This window comes from Pagrus major, chromosome 20 (assembly GCF_040436345.1).
Source record: "Pagrus major chromosome 20, Pma_NU_1.0".
In the NCBI taxonomy this organism is placed as follows: domain Eukaryota; kingdom Metazoa; phylum Chordata; class Actinopteri; order Spariformes; family Sparidae; genus Pagrus; species Pagrus major.
This window is the reverse complement of record NC_133234.1, coordinates 17,610,320-17,629,780: the sequence shown is the minus strand read 5'-3', so window position 1 is coordinate 17,629,780 and position 19,461 is coordinate 17,610,320. Positions and strand designations below refer to the sequence as shown.

The following is a 19,461-nucleotide window of genomic DNA, read 5'->3' as shown; positions in this document are numbered from 1 at the left end:
AGCAAAAATGTGAAACGTTCAGCGGTTCCAGCGTCTGACGTGTGAGGAACGGCTGCTTTATTCTGTTTAATATCATTTTAAATTAAATGTGCTCGGTTTTGGACAAGCAATCTGAAGACGCCACCTTGAGCTTTCTTAACTTTCTGACATTTTATACACTATTAAAAAAAAAAACCCAACTCATTCATGAAAAGTATAAGTAAGTATCCATTAAAGTCAGTCCTTTTATGGAAATACAGTATTTCACTGTCTCTGTTTTTCCAGTATCTTTGCTAGAAAGAAACTGGGCGATATTTTCTCTCCCTACATTTTCAAATTTCACATTTTTACATACTTTCTCTCACAGAGTTGAATAATTTTTTAATGTGCACACTCTTTGTCCTTTCAAATTACAATTGCTTTGACAGATGAGCTTCTGAGAGGTAGAAAGTGGCAGAAAAGACATTTCCTCCTCCAACTTCCTCCATTCTTGAAAGGACATCCAGGTCTTGCCTAGGGGTATATAAGCCCAAGGCGGGCTTTTTTGGCTTCGGTCTCGTGGAGCCCGAGGGATGGTAGTTTCAGCTGACACTTTCATGCATACTTAACATGTTACCTAAAGTAGCATTCTTTTAAAGTACTCACGCGGATTAAAGAGAAGCTCCTCTAACGGGGAGACGAATTGAAGTATTTAAAAGGTTTTTTTCGACAGAGACAAAAGTCTTCTGTCTGAGTTTCAGAAGATAACGTCTTCAGCTCTGATTAGACTCTGACAAAGTCCATTAGGTGTAACTGGACTTGTGCTGAGCAGCAACACAGCCTCTGTAGATAGAACTGTTGAAACTGTAGCTGATGGTGTTTGACCACAGTGGCTGGTTCTTTATCTAGTTTCTATGTTCTTCTTTTGTATGTGTGGGTTTCTTTCAACAGTGGTAGGTGAATTAGAAACTTTAAATCCTCTAATAATTAAATATTATCATGTATTGACTTTTGGCGTTATCATATTGTGTTAACACTGCTGTTGTTTGAATCATCTGCCTCCTCAAGCGGTTGCCAGTTTGTTTCGATCCCTAACGTGGCTAATGCTAGCTGGCTAACGTTACTGTCACTAACACTAGCTAGCTAACATGAGGCAGTACAGTTGCTGGGCAGATACTGTAGAACTCTTTTACATCTTTTCCCACAAACTCGCATGTATGGGATGTATTGTTTTATATATTTCTTTATTATTTGTCTTAAATTTTTGTGTTATAGGTGTTTTATAAGAGTCTGCATTGCATTAAATATCACATTTACGATCTAACAATATCAGAAAAGTATCTTTATTAATTATTACATTGATTTCAACTAAATGCCTATAGGTGTTAAGTTAAGTTAAGTTTTTCTTTCTTCTGTTATGTGTGTGGGTGTTAAACCTGTTCAGCATATGCTCTGCCTCTCTTACAATGCATGCTGGGATATGCTGCAGCTCCTGGCCAGTGAGAGACAGATTAGAAAATGGATAGAAAGGAAATGCCTTATATTGGTTACAATAGAACTGCAGGGACTGTACCTTTAGAGAGCACAGAAGCACATTCAAGGGCTAAAAGCTGTGGAAATGTAAAAGCTTCAGATAATAGATTATATTACATGTACATTTAAATTGTGTTTTTACATCTTTTTCTATTTTTTGTCCTTTTTTGTAACACTAGTATCTTATATTTGAATATATCTAGGAACTGTTAGGAGATCATATCATCACTCTGCCCAGAACAAGCATGTAACAACCGCAGGAACTCGTGTTAAGAGACCACTTTAGCGGTCAGTGTTGTGTAGGATGGAGCTCACCACTGCGCTCAGTGAAATTAGCTTATGTAGTTCGGATGCTCTGTTTAAACATTAATATCCTTCACTTTGAAAAGCAAATATGATTTGGCAAATTGCTGAAATATTTAAAGTCTGGTCTGTTAAAGCTTTTACCACGCCGCACACTACGTCAAAAGCTGTATGCAGTAAGGGGGCGTAATTGCATCTCCGTGCTCATGCCAGTCAACGCAGTGTGTTGCTGCCATCTCCTTCCGCCTGGCTGCCGCCGCTGATGTCACTCTGCTTGATGACATGGCAGTTTTGTTGGCATTTCTGCAGATGGCCTCTGACAGGAATGAGCAAAGAGAGAAAAAAGGGAAGAAAACTACTTTTCTTTCCAGGACAACTGATTTGTTTGGAGATTCTTAAATATTCTGACGGTCTATTGATGAATGTTGAACAGTTTAATTCGACTAAATGATATTTTTCTTTGCTAGGCATTGTTATTTTTATTTCTTTATCACAATATATTGTATTGTATTTCATGTTTGCATTCGTAACTGACCGATTTTACTCGTCTCGTCATCCCTTTAAATCTTTGAAATGTTTTAATCTTGATAAACCCATCTAAAGCTCCTTGGTTTTATTTTGGAAGGTGCTGCATTAAGCAAACTGTTGTTGGTATTAGTATTTGTGTGTGTTTTTTACATTTATTTAACCTTTTTCTAATCAGGATAGGTCCCTTAGATGTGCAGCACAAGCGAAGTATCCAAAAACACCAGTTTAAGCACACACCCCCCAACGATTCTGTCTCCAGGTCTTTCAGAATGGATTTAAAATGATTCAATTCTCAGCATTATCATATTATAATTTTGTTTTATTAGTCCAAAGCCTAGAACGACTTCATCTAACCCACATTTACAGTGTCTGATGGTATTCTTTTATCCCCTCCCTCCCGTCTTTTTGTTTGATTAGACATGACCCGCTCCTCATCCCGGGGAACGAGCAGATTGAGAGCATGGACGAGAACATAAAGAAATACGACTCCACGGGGATGTTTCACTGGTGCCCATCCAAAGACATCGAGAAGGTCATCTTGGTGGGTTCTGCTCCTTTACTCGGCACACGTCATTTGTCCCTGACACTCTTCTCCCCGGTGACAGATGTGTCATGTCACAGAGCACCATCAGAGGTTGACAGGGCACTTAAACACTCTGTAATGAGGTGTTTGACATGTCATTTGCTATATGGGGGCCCTGTACATAGAACGTTTCTTGTACTAATACATATGCCATTTTTCAAATTACTTTCATAGTCTATTGCAGTCATGAACTGCGTGATATATTTTACTGGTTGAGAAGGCGCCTGAAAGAAGAGAAAGCATTAATGTTTGCCAGAAAAGGCAGTTTGTGTCATAAACATCATTATTTTAAAAATCCTTTGTTCTTTATTCTCTTCTCAGACCCGGAGCGAGGCAGCCATGACGGTTCTGAGCGGCCACGTGGTCGTGTGCATATTCGGAGACGTGAAATCGGCGTTGATCGGTCTCCGAAACTTTGTCATGCCTCTGAGGGCGAGCAACTTTCACTACCATGAGCTGAAGCACATCGTGTTTGTCGGCTCCCTCGAGTATCTGAAGCGGGAGTGGGAGACCCTTCACAATTTTCCAAAGGTCTCCATTTTACCTGTGAGTACAATGAAATTTCAGATAATCCTGCACAGTAACAGGTCTGACAAAATAAACAACCGCGTCTCCTGAAAACTGCTTTTATATCACTTATGCAAATGCCACAGGGGAAAATCGCAGTTTTGCTATTTTTGTGAATCGAGTATTTTCACACGTGAATTAAAATTTTAATGTGAAAATAAAATAATCTCAGAATTTACACGTGAAAACTAAACAGTGAAATTTGCTGCTTCACATGTGAATTCCACATTTGTATACATTTTCACATGCAATCAGCAATTTTCGCATGTGAACTTAAATTCCAACACGTGAAAAAAAAATCATGTCACATGCGAACTGGACCTTTTCACAAGTGATTGGCTTTTTCACATGTGAAATTTGTGAGTAATCCAGGCAGCAATGAAGTTTCCTCCAGAACATATTTGTACTTCAGTACTGAATTAAAGTGTTTTGTTGGAGGCAGGGCCGACATAAGGTTCAAAAGTCTTGTACATTTATAGGTGAGATAACAAATTCTCTCCTTCACCTTCCTCTCAAAGGGCACACCGTTGAGTCGGGCAGATCTGAGGGCTGTCAACATCAACCTCTGCGACATGTGTGTCATCCTGTCAGCCAATCAGAACAATATTGACGATGCATCACTGCAGGACAAAGAATGCATCTTGGCGTCACTCAACATCAAATCCATGCTGTTTGATGACAGCATCGGGGTCTTGCAGGCTAATTCCCAAGGTAAGGAGCGCCCTATCATAGTTCACTGCACCGCCTGGGAGGGACAGGGCCCTGGCACAGAGAATATCCCTCACTGGGTGCTGCCTGGCTGACCTGGTGTCACTGCGTTTGACAGTAAACCCTACTGACTATTCCTCAGGTTACTGTAACAACTGGTTTCTTCACAAACCTAATTGGTGGCAACAAGCACAGCCTTACCTGCGTTACACATATTTGTTTTTTTTTTCCAGCGTATGTAAAGAAAAACACATAATGTGTATAATTTATGAATATTGCATGTCGCAGCTTTCAAAGCTTGAGATGGCCTTCAATAATGGTCATTCTTTGGCATTGAGAGAAATGCTTTTAGAAACCTTTTGACCTGAGGAGAGGTGAGGGGGGGAGGCGGGAAGAAATCGCTGCCAATTTCATTATTGCTCTAATACATGTATGACCTCGCATTTGCCTGAGTCAGCAGTAAGTGATGGATGTCAAAACACAGCCTATGTATAATACATACAGCATCACTGATGTAATGTGCTTACTTGTCAGTCTGAGGAAAGCAAGGAATGTCAAGTCAATTTGAATTCAATCTTGCGTCACTTATTTTCTATTTTGTGGCTCCATATACTGTACATGTTGTTTTGTGTGTGTGTGTGTGTGTGTGTGTGTGTAAAAGGTTTCCATCTCCATGCACACACATTCTGAGGGAAACAAAATGAGCAGCATGTCACATATATTATATATGGACTAATATTGGACCTTGTCAAGAATACAGTAACATCGCACTCAGCAACTTTATGCTTTTCCTCGTGGCGGGGAGTGGATGCAATAGCCCCACAACCTCTGATGAAGTACTGAATATTGCATTAACAGATGTGCTTTATGTTTCATGTTATGTGTTTGTGTCCATTTAGGCTTCACACCACCAGGGATGGATAGATCCTCTCCAGAAAACAGCCCCGTCCATGGATTAGTAAGGCAGACTTCTGTCACCACTGGAGCAAATATTCCCATCATAACAGAACTAGGTACGCTTCCTGCTGCATATTTATGTCACTTGATTGATACGCTAGCTGTAGTGTCGCATGTTTTTTTCCAGTTAAGTAGTTGTTAACAGATCTGAAAACACAATTTCTGCAATTAGCAGCTGTCACCACTTGATTAACCGTACTAAAAGTGGAGTATTTATGTTTATTTTGTCCCTTGTTGACATGCTCCAGTAACTGTTTTTCCTCAACACTTGTCTAGCGCCATTAGCAAAGCCAGGCAAAAAACTGCCTGTGATTTCATTCAGTCAGGATAAAAGCAGTGGGACCAGCATACAAATGATAACTGAGCTGGGTAAGAAGTGCCTCTGTCCTGTACTGCAGTGTTGTAACTGCCGCTGCCTCCATATCAGCTTCCTTTTGATTTCTCTCGCTGCACAAGAGGCTCAGTCCATTCCCATGGCATCACTTTGAGCACATTTTACCCTTGGTTCTGGTTGAAATTGCCTGTCTTGTTTTGGCCCCTTATCTCAAAGCAAAATTTTTCCCTTTTATTTTTCTAAGAATTACAAGGCCTTTGATCCCTCAGAAGTCCTTGTGGCTGTTTTCATAGCATCTTCTGTCGGATCACATTCTCTGGCCCGTGCCCGTCTTTCATCTCAGCCCCGTCGATATGACTGACATTTATTTCTGTCCTCACAGAAGTAGCGGTTCTCGAACTAAATTTTTACATCATTACTTTCTTCCAGCTACTGCATGTGTTTTTGTGCTCAAAGACCTCTTCAAAGAAGGTTCTGGGGCAATGAGATACTTTCATTTGTTTTGACATGCGAGTACAAGTAATTGGAAGCTCTGTCTTGGATTTGCAAGACAAACAATGGCATATTGGTGTTACTGATATTGACTTTAGGAGGACTTTGACTCGAGGCCTGGAGCTTTGACAATATGCATGGTGTCATGAGTGTGTGTGCATGAATGGCCTGGATATGGAATGTGGCAGAGGCAAGCTGGCCACAAGGCCGAACACAAATACCAGACATGGTTTCATTTCAGCCTCTTAAAAGAAACGACAATTTTGGCAAAATTTGGAAAGAGGAAATTAAAAGAATTTGTCAAACCTCACACGGATTTCTAATACAATCCATATCTGCAGCTACTGACTGTTGTTCACAACCACTGTTCTTCTGTGTCCTCCTCTTCACATGAATCGAGTCTTTGCCTGATGTATGCTTGAACACACAATCCATGCTTTTTAAATCACAAAAAAACATGAAATCTTTGTAGATTGTAGTGCAGAAAATGGAAGTAATTAACATGTTTATCCCCGTAGTGAATGACTCAAATGTGCAGTTCTTGGACCAAGATGACGATGACGACCCAGACACAGAGTTATACCTCACTCAGCCTTTTGCCTGTGGGACGGCCTTCGCAGTCAGTGTGCTGGATTCCTTAATGAGTGCTGTAAGTCCGATTCCATTTAGCTTGCTGATAATAGAGTGCTGTAGGGATGTCGTATTTCTGTACGCTAACCCGGAAGTTAGCATCGCTTTGGTTCCCTCATCAAAAATCCTATGAGATTTTTTAATTGGATTTCTGAATATCGCCAAAAAATAAATTAATAGAAGTAAAAAGCCAATGTTAAGCTGTAAACAAACTACACTGCAGTTGCATGACTTCAGTGTCACCACCATTAAGCGTCTTACTACACAATTAACATGTTTTTAATAAATTGATCAATCTACACATTGTAAAGTTAGAGTCAGGATAGTTTGCAACTGGAGTCGGCCTGTAAAGACGGACTGGTGAGTAGATGATGATGATGTTTAATGTCCCCGACAACTTCTGTAGTCACATTTAGCCACTTGTTAGCAACTGCTGTTTTTAAGACATGTAAGCGCTTTATTATGATTCAATTGTGGGAGATTTAAAGGTGCAATACGTAAGAATCGGCCAGCTGTCTAATTCATATTCTGCTAGTTAGTGGTGCATCTAGCTGTCCGAACTGGGAGCTCAGAGCATAGGCATTTAACCCACTGAAAAAACCCTTTGACTTTGAGACGAGGGAACTGGAAGTGCAAACATGCTAACTGATTTCCTGGTTGTAGGACTCATTACTGTAGCCTTTATAGTAGCTTATGCTAGAGATTTTTGTGCAGTGACACATACAATCTGTCAGCGATCGGAAAACTTGTGTTTTGATACGAGGGCCGGTAACAGAATACCTCTATCCCCTCCAAAAATGTAAACGCTCTCTGCTCACATTAAAAAACAATACATGACAAGACTGGAACTTGTACTGCGCATGATGGCTTCACTTGTCTGCCTTTCAGTTTGAGTGAGGTTAGAACAAAGCTGCCTTCAAGTGCGCTCCAGTCTAGACAAAGGTAATGCTACCTAATGGACAGCCCTCATCCATCATTTTAGTCAATAGTGCTGTCAGCAGCCAAGGGAGATGTCACGGTGCTGTACAAGCAGAGGGAGACGAGAGACTGCGGTGCAAAGAGAAGGGGCAGATATTTGGCCTTCTCAGAATCAACAAAGAGGTAACTTGTTGGGATTAAAAAGAGAACAACGCCACTGGGTGAAAGTGTATCTGCAGGCTTAATGTGAATTGAAGGTTTTTTGCATAATTGTCTTCTGTTAAACTGTGAGAAATGCCCAGATAGCATGACTGTGTCTCTCTCTGATGGCACTGAGAGTAACCTGAAGTAATTGGAGTCTCCTGTCTTTTCATTCAACATGCAAAGCAATGTGGGGCAGGGTTAGATAGCGCCATTCGACCTGACTGGCACTTTGAGTTGTGACTTTGCTGGCATTTGCTTAAGGATTTACCCCCTCCCTACCTTCATTCCTTCAGACATACTTCAATGATAATATCCTCACCTTGATCCGGACGCTGGTAACAGGCGGGGCCACGCCGGAGCTGGAGGGGCTGCTGGCAGAGGAGAATGCATTACGGGGCGGCTACAGCACGCCACAAACGCTGGCGAACAGGGACAGGTGTCGCGTGGCACAGCTGGCCTTGTACGACGGGCCCTTTGCTGACCTTGGGGTAAGTGACTGATCTTGTCACCCAAGGGCTAAGCACATCTCTGTCTGCTTGTGTTGTGGAAGCTGGCTTTAGTGGAAGGATCCAGACTAACAGGGACGGCTGATTCAGAGTTGAGATAAGTAACAGGGACTGTGTGTCCAAAAATAAGTGAGTGCTGTGACAATGAAATGCAGAGTTTTAATCAAATCCAGTCATCCTTAAATAAGACCCAGCAATATTACATTTCATATTCATACATTCATACGGTATCAGATGTCAGCCATGTAGTTTATGGACTGCAGAGTGTCAGTTGCAGATGATAGTAGCCCGTAATGATGTTTGAAATAAATGTAATATGAATAAAATCCATATAGACATAGGTAATATAATTAAAATCCACATAGACATATGTATATTGAATATAATATAGCTGATTTAAGTGATTGCATGTCAGTGAATTTTCATTTTAAGCACTATTATATGTTGAGTTTCCAACACTCACACTTCAGCTCTGTAGTTCATCATAAGAAATAGCCCAACTTTAATCAGTGTAGTAGACCTTTGGTACAGCAAAGATCTTAAGGCTCAGTCTCACCAGAAAGTGGTACAGCCAAGTTTATCTGTGCGACTTTGAAAAAATACCTAGGCGTTGCCAGAATATGCTAGAAAGCCTTTCCCCCTAGTACGCTGCTCTTAGGATCGCACATGTAAAAGGGAAATTCTCATCATTAAAGTTTGAGATGGTAAGGTGCGATGAATCAGATCTCTTCAATACGTGCGGTATGGGGAGAAAACCAAAGCATAGTGTTCTCTTCAGATTGTCTTAACTTATATACTATGAGCTAACAACAGGACAACAGATGCAGACCTCATGACAAGGCTGACTTCATGAGTCACACATTAAGGTGATGATCATGTATACCCCAGAACAATGGCCCTTTAATGTTATGTAAGACAGCTGACTTTCATCTGACTTCCTCACAACTTCCTCACAACTTCCACACAACTTCCACACAACTTAGGCTAAGAGAGTCACAGAGGACATCTCCCAATCAATACATTGATTCCTAAATCTAAAAAGTTCAATTCCCACTTTCCCCCCTTTTGGCACAAAATGTCAACATCATTAAATCAGACAGAGTTACTGAAGAGGTAAACAAAAGCTTAGAGTTACTTTTCGGCTATCGTATCGTGTAAATGGTAACGTTAGTTCGGAAGTCGTTGATGCTAACATTAGCTGTTGCATGGTAGGAATTGGGTGATCAAATAAGTGTTTTGCCTTATAAATGGCCTGATGTCCCTCCGGGTTTTCACTCTCCATTGTCTCTTCGGTTTCTGATTACACAGAAAGTGGTGAAATAATAACGATTTCCTACTTTTATACGACTTTCAACCTGGAGTGAAGCATTTTGACATTATTCTTTTGACAAAAACATTTGACCTTCCCACTGTTAGTGTGAGCATGTTTTTGTGTCACTGTCTTGCAGGATGGTGGTTGTTATGGTGACCTATTTTGTAAAGCCCTGAAAACGTACAACATGTTGTGCTTTGGCATCTATCGGTTACGAGACGCACATCTCAACTCTCAAAGCCAATGTACCAAACGGTGAGTACAGACCTCATGTGTCCTTGCATTGAGATGCTCAAAAAATAAGCCACGAAAAGGCTTTAAAAACTCACCCTTGCCTGCACTAAATTTAGAACTGGCCTCCCATCTGTTCCCTTTCTCCTCTAGGTATGTCATAACCAATCCGCCGTATGCGTTTGAGCTGGTGCCCTCAGACCTGATATTCTGCCTGATGCAGTTTGACCACAACGCCGGCCAGTCTCGAACCAGCTTCTCCCACTCTTCACATTCGTCCCATTCCTCGAGCAAAAAAAGCTCCTCCGTCCACTCTATCCCAACCACCAACCGCACCAACCGCAACAAAAGCAGGGACTCACGAGACAAACAAAAGTATGTGCCCCTCTAAAGCTCTCTGACTGTCTTTGTCCGTGAACAGTGCCTGCCAAAAGTTGCTGTGCGTCCTGTGTGTCCATTTGCAGGGTCCAAAGACTGTAACATGTCTGGATGTCAATGTGTGTTTGTTTGTCTGAATGTGTATGTTTGTTTATTGTATGTCTTAGTTTGCATTCAGTGTGGTTTGCCCCTTTACCACCGCAGGGCAAAGCAGGCTACCACAAAGGGCTTCTGTCTTTCTTGGGGGCCGCCATACAGTGAGCACTTTATTGGCGTTTCTTTCCAACCATTGGTTGTTACTGTGATTCTGAATGTTTCCATTCTTGTACATTTTTTATGCCAAGAACTACAGGAAACTTTGATCACAGTTGTACGTTATTCCTCCATTCTTGAGCAGCAGGGTAATTAATTAATTTCTAATTACATTTTTTGTGTCTATATGTAACACAGAATTTCTTGTTTTTCACTGTCCACAAAAGGCCCTTTCTTGTTTTAGAAACCCACCTAAAAGCCCTGTGTAGTTAAAGCAAGATATCTTAATCAACCGATAACATTTTGTTTATTGTAAGCTTCGAGACATACACACTTGTAAACAAGGGCTATGTTTCTTCAACTGAGATCAATTCGGTGTCTAGTGTTGGGCCCTTAACGCAAAAGACCCTGAGTTTTACTCATACTTGTTGTGTTAACTCTCACCTCTGTGATAAAAAGTCATGAGGTCTCTCCTACTTATAGAATTTCAAGTTTTGCTTTTTTGAAACTTCTTCTTCTTTTCTTTAAATCAAAGCTGAATCTTATTGTACTTGAACTGCACTTTATATGTCTTAAAAGTTCATATTGTGTCTATGAAATACTGAACTCCATGTCCTCTTAATGCCTTTTGATTTCCATCAACATTCAAATGCTATACTTAAATGTTATTTGCCACCATGAACTATCAATTATGTCAAGATAAGTGCAAGTTGAAGATGTTACAGTCATCAATAAAGTTGCACCACCATTATAATAACATTGTCTTCAAATGTGAATGTCACAGTAAAATGTTATTTCATATTTGTTAAACTTTTTTCAAGCCATTTTAGTCAGTGTTTGGCTATACAAGCTTATTCTTCACAAAGTGTCACAGTGTTTACTGAAGGTAATGGTCCGAAGAAGCAAACAGGATTGCATCATCAGCAAAAAGGCAGAGATCCAGTCCTGAAGTCATCAAACCGCACCATCAATACTCCTCAGCTACATCTGTAGAACATAATCTGCAAGCTCCATTGACGTCTTCAGTATTCTCGCAAGAGTTTGTCTCCTTCAGAGACCTTCAAATCACCTACTTCAAACAGGGGAACCACAATCTACCAGACCGTAGACACTGTCCCAAAGTGCCACATGACAGTGAAGATGCGCATTCAAAGCATTCAGAATCTTCTGCAATGAGCAAGGCTAATAACGTTGCCTCCTCACAAGATTTAATTTGGGTTTGTGAGTTCCTCAAAGTTTCCTTCCACAGCTCAACAAGAGCTTGAGTTGAGTCGAGCTGCGAACAGTCTGTTACCCAAATTCCTCCCACATCCATGTTTTTGGACCTGCAACTATAGAAGCTACAGTCCTCCTAGCCTCATAATGTTTGTCTGTTAACTCAGAAATTCACTGAGCCAACCAAGCCTGAAAAGCCTCCTTTACCATTGGCGTTCAATGGCGGGCTCTGCAACAGGCTCCAGCGACTTGGCAGTAATTCTAAATGGAGCAGTTTCTGCAATGGATGCTTTGGACATGGCCTCCAACCACCCCTCTGGATGCAGGAAAGCATTTCTCCGGTCAGACTTTGTGGAAAGTAAGCCAGATGTTTCCAATTCACCATCGCCTCTCCTCACCTGGTCATCTAAGACATACATTAGCTGACCAAACAAAGTCGATGATTGATCTTTGGTCTAAGGTGTTCTGGAGACATTGACAGCCCAACAGGCAAACATGTTTTGTTTTGACTAGCATAGAAGTCCAATAACAAACCACTAACCAGGTTATGATCAGGCAGGCAGATCTTTCTAATAACCTCACTCCAGTTTTCCAACCTCAGCTGTCAAGTCCTCAAGAAAAAAATAAAAATAAATAAATTATGGAGTCTTCTCATAGCATCCTATATAGTACCCAAACCAGAGACAAGCTAGAGAAAAGCTAGACTGGTAAAAATGGACTGCGTTTATAAGGCACTTTTCTAGTCCCCCCCAATGGCATTCACCAGTTCATACACTGGTGACAGAGGCTACCGTGCAACCTGCTCATCAGGACCAATAACAACATTCATACGCACATCCACACACCAATGGAACAGCCAACGGGAGCAATTTGGGGTTCAGTATCCCGCCCAAGGACACTTCAACATGTTGACTGCAGGGGCCAGGGATGGAATCAGCTACCTTCTGATTAGGCTCAGCGACAGCCAACCCAACAAGCCTTAATATTTGCAGAATGTCGTCATGTTGTGGCAGCGCTCTAACTTTCGGGGAAAACTCAGACATAGTGGTGCCCAGCTGGAGGTCGTTGAGTATCACCGATCTCACTGGGAGCCACTAACCCTGGACAACTCCAGAAAAGGAGAGAACCCAACCACTATCCATGGTTGGATGTGATGAATTTAAATCACCGTAACTCATTCCAGACAGGATGTAGGTTTTTGCCAAAAATCATGGCCACTGTGTGTTAGTAAGCGTTATTGTCTGTCACTTACAAATATCTAACTGTGTTTCATCATTAACACATTGTGAGGATTTTGCAGAATTGGTGCAGGTATGAATTCTCCAAACATTTTCTGAAATATTTTTGCAATGGGAGAAAATTCACATTCAAATATTCTTTAATTGTTCATTCAAAAAAAGAATGAGCACATGTTACGTTTTCCCAGCTGCTGAATGAATACTACGAGCATTCTATGGTTAGTAATCGGAAACATTTACATTGTACAGAAATTATTTTTGTTCTATATTAAGTGGCTGAGCCCTCTTTGTTTTTTTTTTATTATATAACATATTTGGTATGTTAACTGCATGCTGCTCATTGGGTTTTGAATGACATCTGAAACATGGACATCATCCTTCCAGCTGCATAAGGCATGGATACAATATGGCTGCTTTACACATGCTACAGATGCACAGTAACGGCACCTAAAAGATTTTCTGACATGATACATGTTCTGTTTTTCTTTAGCTTCTGTTAAGTTGTTGGTCGCACCCTACTGTTTAACCTACTCTACATCCATATGTAATGAGAGCATCTGCTGTTTTTATACCTTCTGATCATCATGCTGTGCACTCTCTGTTATTAATGGTCATATTCCCATTTAGCTTACATTTAGTGTACTACTTTCTTTTTCCAAAGTGCAACAAGGATGAATAGAGTGGGCCAAGGTATGGAAGTGAATGATTATGCATGATGTTAAATAATGCATTGAACACGGTCGTGTCCTTGCTGACATTTTGCCCTCTGAATGAAAGCCAAGTAGTTTAGTGTTTCCAAATGGCTGCATCAGGACCGCATGGTTATGACCTATGCAGTACATCTTACTGTAGGTTTGACCGTAGAATGTGTGACTTAATGGCTTGATGCCACTTCACTTTACTCTGCAGCGAGTGATGTTTGATGTTTTATTATTGGCAACATGTATCTGCTGGCATTTATTTTAATGTACTGTAGAACCACAGCCTTAAGTCATGTTGATGAAAATGCATGACCACGGACATTGCCAACTGGATGAATCACCACCAGCGATATATTATGCCAGACTATCTATTTCCCTTCCTATAAGAAAAGAGAGTTGCATCAAGCCAAAAGCCTGAAGCCCCTCGAAGAGATTAAAACTTGTGAAGTTAAAAGTATTAACTTGTAATTTGGTACAGTGGAAACAGATTTTGTTTGACTGGTGATCTGCATGTCTGCTGACCCAACAAACAGCATGCTTCAAAAAACATGAGATGAGTGACATTACAGAGGTGAAAAGGGACATTGAGGTGATACTTACCTTCCATTAAAAAAAAAACACACATCTTGGAGCATATTTTTATCATGTCAGAATTTCTTTCTACAAATCCAAACAATTGTTTCTTTTAAAATGTCCTCCCAAATGTTCTGTGTGCACTGAAAACACTGAAAGCTGTAGCATTAACTGTTTCCTGTCCCTCTTTGTCTCTGTATGATTTTGGCTCCTTCTCAGAAAAGACATGGTTTACAGATGAGCCAGAGAATACCCACCTGAGGACCATACAGATCAAGCCTGTGAATACTCTCGCCGTCAACCAAGTCAGTCAGTATAAATCCACGAGCAGCTTGATTCCTCCCATCAGAGAAGCAGAGGACGAGTGCTGAGTGGCGACACCTGAACGCTTTGGACTCCCAGAGGACTCATCGTCGAGGCGTCACACTCGGGATTTCTTCTCACCTGCGGACACAAATCATCAATTGACGTTAGAAGAGAAGAACCATACTGCTTTTCCTCATCAACTCTGCAGCTATAGCTTATTGTACAAGCCGATTTAGAATCACTCATGAAGACAATCATAGTCAAATGTTAGTTTGCGCAGCTAATCTGTAGTGGTGACCAGACTCCATGACTTTTTTTTTGCTCCGTTTTGGGGAATGAGGGTCACTCGAAGAGGACTTATTATGATAACTGGATCAAGTTTCGCAATTGTAAAAGTTGCCTTTTTAGCTGTTGATGAACAACTACTACTACTACTGCATTTACTTCACCCAGTGTTGCAGATTTACTCTGTACAGTATGTTAAAAAATGTGTATTTTACATCCAGCTGCGATCCCACCACAATGGCATTGTAAGTGACTGACTCTCAGTGATTCCTTTGCCATTTGGAGCTAATTCACAACATTTGTGACAGTTAAGATGGCCAGTGTCCATGTGTAAATGGCATTTGGCTCCAGCCTTATCTCTATCCAATTATATTTGTCTTATCTTTGCCTTTTTGAGTTGTTTGTTATCAATGTTTTCATGTCGCTGTTTGGTTGCAATGTCCAAAAACCCCAGAAATCTTATTGAGTAAAGCTTTTTTAAGTGTCTGCAAAGTTTCTCCAGGGGTAAAACGTTAAGAATATATTTTTTTTCTTTTCTTTTTTTTCTTGTCGTAAGCCAAATATGATAGAGCTGTTTTGTTAACAATAACCAAAAATCTTGCATAGTTTCAAATAAAATGACGCCATATAGAGCAAAGCCAATGCTGTATGATACGTCTGTAGGGAATGAGTGAATGTAAAAGCCACATATCGCATAAAGTGGGCTTCTTTGGGTCCTCCTTTGGCTGTAAGCACTGCCTGACACAGGATTGTCTTGGAGGCCATAAAGCGCTTGTACTGTATGTACTCCATGACCAATCTTAATGCCATAATCAAATACATTCATGCTTTTATTTTGAAGATACTGGAGAAACAGCTCTATCATAAGAAGTGTTTTTTGGCTATTTTTATGTTCTGTGATCAATATCATACCTGATGTATTCATAAAACAAACGTCTAATGACGCAGAGATCATTTGTTTCCGTTTGAACGAGCCAAGAGTGGTTATTAATCCTGTCTTATTCAAATAATACAACAAAGCTATATTGGCACTGTTGTCACTTTACATCAGAATCAATGAAGGGGAAAGAAGAGGTGGAAAAAAAAAACTACACAAGCAATCTATAAAATCCACAGAGGATGTGTCACAGTCTAGTTGAGGATTCATGTTGCATATGAAAAGAGAGGTTGTGACATTTTTACTGGCACGGAGAACATCCAAACCGTCCGTCCCTCAGTGCCGGTGATGTGCCAGGCAGTGCTAAAGCCAACGGAGGACTCCAGAAGACCCACTACTGCGAAAAGAGGCTTCGAGTTGAAACTGGATTTAAACAAATTTTTAATTTTGCTGTGAGACTGAGAAATGTTGCTTTCCTCTTTGCTTTCCATCTGAGACCATTGTTTTGAATCGTTAATGAGGCTGTTGTTCCCTGGAGATAACTAGAAGTGTAGTAAATAATTTGAAGTCTTAAAAACTATTTTTTAAATTAGCAGAGGCTGATAGCAATTCATTTTTATGTACTCTCGAAGAAATCTGTAAAGCTTAATGTAAGATATTTCTTTCTAGTGTGTTCTTGTTTGACAGATATTCTTGTTTTACAGTACCTGTGGGGTTGAGAGACACTCGGCATTGCAGTCTAGTTTGTATTATTTTGTGATTTTTTTTTTGTTTAGCACATTCACTTGTGGACACAATGACCGTGCTAAGTTGATATTTCTGACTATGTCATATTACCCAATAATAAATACAGTTTATTGTCTTGTACAAATAGGCTTGTACATAAATTGTACATGATTTCATTTTGTATTTTCACAAATTAAAAGCTGATGTATGGTGTTCTACATTGTGTTGTGTCTTTTATTTTTTCAGACTTTGCTAGGAAGTACATGAATGGCTTGGACGTGTGTTTCAGCAAAGAGAAAACATCACTACACAGCAGCTCTAGGCCACATTTAACACGTCTGTCTATCAAAGAGCGACTATATATAAAGTATTCTGCAGTGATGATGACATAAGGTGCTTTCTGATTGCCAGACTGATCATGTGACACCTCGGTACACCCTCTGGATAATGACTGATAAAAGCACTCTCCACACTTCACGTTCTCACCTTGGGGATGGAGAGGGCCCATCATGTCGCTTGTTAATGATTTTACACCACATGGCACTGTGGGAGACTGTCAGCATGCCAATAATATTTACAGACTAACACCTCGCACAGAGACCGCTGATTTCCCTGATACTCCTGCCAGCGGCAGTGTCACCTTCTTAGTAAACAAACACATGTAACCATCACACCAATATACACTAATTACTGTATATATCAACTATAAGGAAATGTGTATTCATTTAGGGGTTTTAAATAAAGTACTATGAATGCACGGTGTAAGATTATGTTTAATTAAGCTTAATTATGAACCAATATCACGTGAAAGCTCATAACAGGAACAGTTATTCACTGATTTAAGAAATGAGAGAGAAGCAAAGATTCAGCCAGCTAGAATGATGGCTAGCATGTTAAGCAAGCAAAATAAGTAAAAAAATCGACAGAAAACAGCTATAATTGAGGAATATGTGCAGAAAATGCTTCAATAAGGGCTAAAACAAGCCATTTAATATTTGTTTGGTCAGAAACTGAACACAAGGCCGGATGTGAAAATACAGTTAAACTGTAACTGCTGTAGAACTGAACCAGCTGTTCAACTGAAACAACTGCTGTCTACAGTTTTATTGTTGACAATGTAAAAGCCATTAGAGGGCTTTTAACAAGTGTTTTAAAGGCCCCGTCAGTCTGCTGATGCGTTAGAGATCACTGAATGACGTTTCACAGAACGGCAGCATTGTATATCATAAAGACTTAACATCAGAGCGACCTCTTGTTGCAGCTGTCATTCTCTATTCAGACTTAAATTAGGGTAGTGAAGCTTGATTAAAATGGAGTAATATGAGATATAGTTTTATGATATCAGAGTCCAGTAATTAAAATGTATCTTGGTGAATGTCGAGCTCTGAAACCTGCAGTTGTCTGCAGTAACTACATGTAGCGACCGCTCACGCTGGGCTGTGCCACACACACACACACACATACAAACACACACATCCACGGTTCCCTCTAGTCTGAACACAACTCTTGTCCAGCTGCACAGGCTTGGCTGGTGATAATAGTTTCCATGACAATGCAGCACTCCAAGTGCATCAATGCCAGCCTGGATAAACAGTGATCCTTTACCAAAACAAGGGGGTCATTACGGCAGCTTGTCAAATCAATGTTGAGAGTGTCCTCGCTGATTAAGGCGTCCCCTCTCAGTCCTGACACAGTGTCAATACTGGCTGGCCTGTGGCGGCACACTCCCATGATTGGACTGAAATGCCTATCAGTCAGGCAGCTGAGCTGGACTAATGATTCCCTGTGCTGCCTATTAGAGTGACATGACAATTTAATCCTGTGGGCCAGGCAAGGAAAAAGTGACCTTGGTGCTTTATATTGAGGCTGAGGTAAATTGACAAGAGCAGATAAATCTTTACCTTGGGCTATTAACAGAATTAAAGAACAACAACAAAGGCAGAAGCTCCTCTTTCTTTTGTTTAGTTTTTCTGTTTGCCTTTCCAAACACCGTTTTACAGAAAATCCTTTAAATTTGAAAGTATTCTGGCAAAAAAACAACCATAAGTTATGACTGCATCATTAATACGTATGTATTTTATCATATCCACTCCTCACTGGTACGATCGATCCGATGCTAAGAACAACAAAGAGTCAAATAAAAGCCATGGGTTGAATTCTTCTCCGCTTTGCTGTCAAGCTGGAATATTGAAAGTGGATATTGCTTGAAGCTCAAGGTTTTTCAGATGTTCAAAGCCATTCCAGCATGGCCCCGGGGCAAGGTATATTGCCTTGGACATCTATCTTAAGGCTATGAGAACATTGTCTACATGGTTGGAAAAAGGCCATGTGTTTACACAGATGTTTCAAGCTTTTAGCACACAGATCTTCCTGTACCGAGCTGCACCACCATCTTTTGTGCCAAGGGCCATATACATTTTGCATTAGTTTACCCTTTGATACAGAAATGAAGGAGGGCAGGAGAGCTTGTAGACTCGCACGCAGCGTGGAAAAGAAAAAGTGAGGATTCTCAGCGCCGCTACTTGAATATTTCTCTGAATCTGATTTAAATCCAGAAAAAACTTTGCTTTTCACATTTCCATCACTACGGCTTCATTTGTTCCTGTTTTTTAATAGTTGCTGCCTCTCAAAGGAAAAGAAAACAAATGGCAAAAGATAAGAATTTCATGCCCGTTGTGAGGACAGATTGCCGGCACTGGGAGGCAATTTGCCCGTGAGGCGCAGTTGCCGCACTGACCCTTTATGTTCCCTGTAAAGGTCAACATTTCCCTTTCTTTTGTTTCACTCCATGCATGCATAAATCAAAGCTCTCGGCTATTTTCATCTTTGAAGTGGGAAATACCACCCATCAAAAACAAAATATAACCTGTATAACAACAGAATGCTGCTACTTTGATAAAATGCCATCTGTTGCTCTTGTTAGGAGCAAATGTTTCGATAAAAATGCAAAATGTTAAACACATTTTTGTCGGTTGTTGGAAGAAATAAATGCTCGCAGTAAAGGTAATTTTGTTCAGCATCAGTAATCAGTGTTTCGTGCTTTGCTAAATTGTAATCTTGCACATTAAAAACAGCCTCTCGTTTGCTTCCGTGCAAAAGAAATTAGCGGTAACAAACAGCAAACAGATGGCACTATCCCATAACAT

At 40.5% G+C, this 19,461-nt stretch overlaps 1 protein-coding gene and 1 long non-coding RNA gene across 2 annotated transcripts in view; one reads left to right on the top strand and one right to left on the bottom strand.

The window, feature by feature from the left end:
* LOC141015308 (calcium-activated potassium channel subunit alpha-1a-like) overlaps positions 1-14,562 on the top strand; it is a 90,162-nt gene extending 75,600 nt beyond the window's left edge. Inside the window, exons 20-29 of the mRNA XM_073489300.1 lie at positions 2,740-2,863; positions 3,227-3,451; positions 3,991-4,183; positions 5,080-5,193; positions 6,482-6,612; positions 8,009-8,203; positions 9,670-9,788; positions 9,918-10,139; positions 13,509-13,537; positions 14,341-14,562. Coding sequence (XP_073345401.1) covers positions 2,740-2,863; positions 3,227-3,451; positions 3,991-4,183; positions 5,080-5,193; positions 6,482-6,612; positions 8,009-8,203; positions 9,670-9,788; positions 9,918-10,139; positions 13,509-13,537; positions 14,341-14,492 — 1,504 coding nt within the window. The 3' untranslated portion in view covers positions 14,493-14,562. The remainder of the gene's footprint in view (positions 1-2,739; positions 2,864-3,226; positions 3,452-3,990; positions 4,184-5,079; positions 5,194-6,481; positions 6,613-8,008; positions 8,204-9,669; positions 9,789-9,917; positions 10,140-13,508; positions 13,538-14,340) is intronic.
* Positions 14,486-19,461, bottom strand: part of LOC141015310 (uncharacterized) — an 87,082-nt gene continuing 82,106 nt past the window's right edge. Inside the window, exon 3 of the long non-coding RNA XR_012180553.1 lies at positions 14,486-14,565. This is a non-coding gene — a long non-coding RNA (uncharacterized lncRNA). The remainder of the gene's footprint in view (positions 14,566-19,461) is intronic.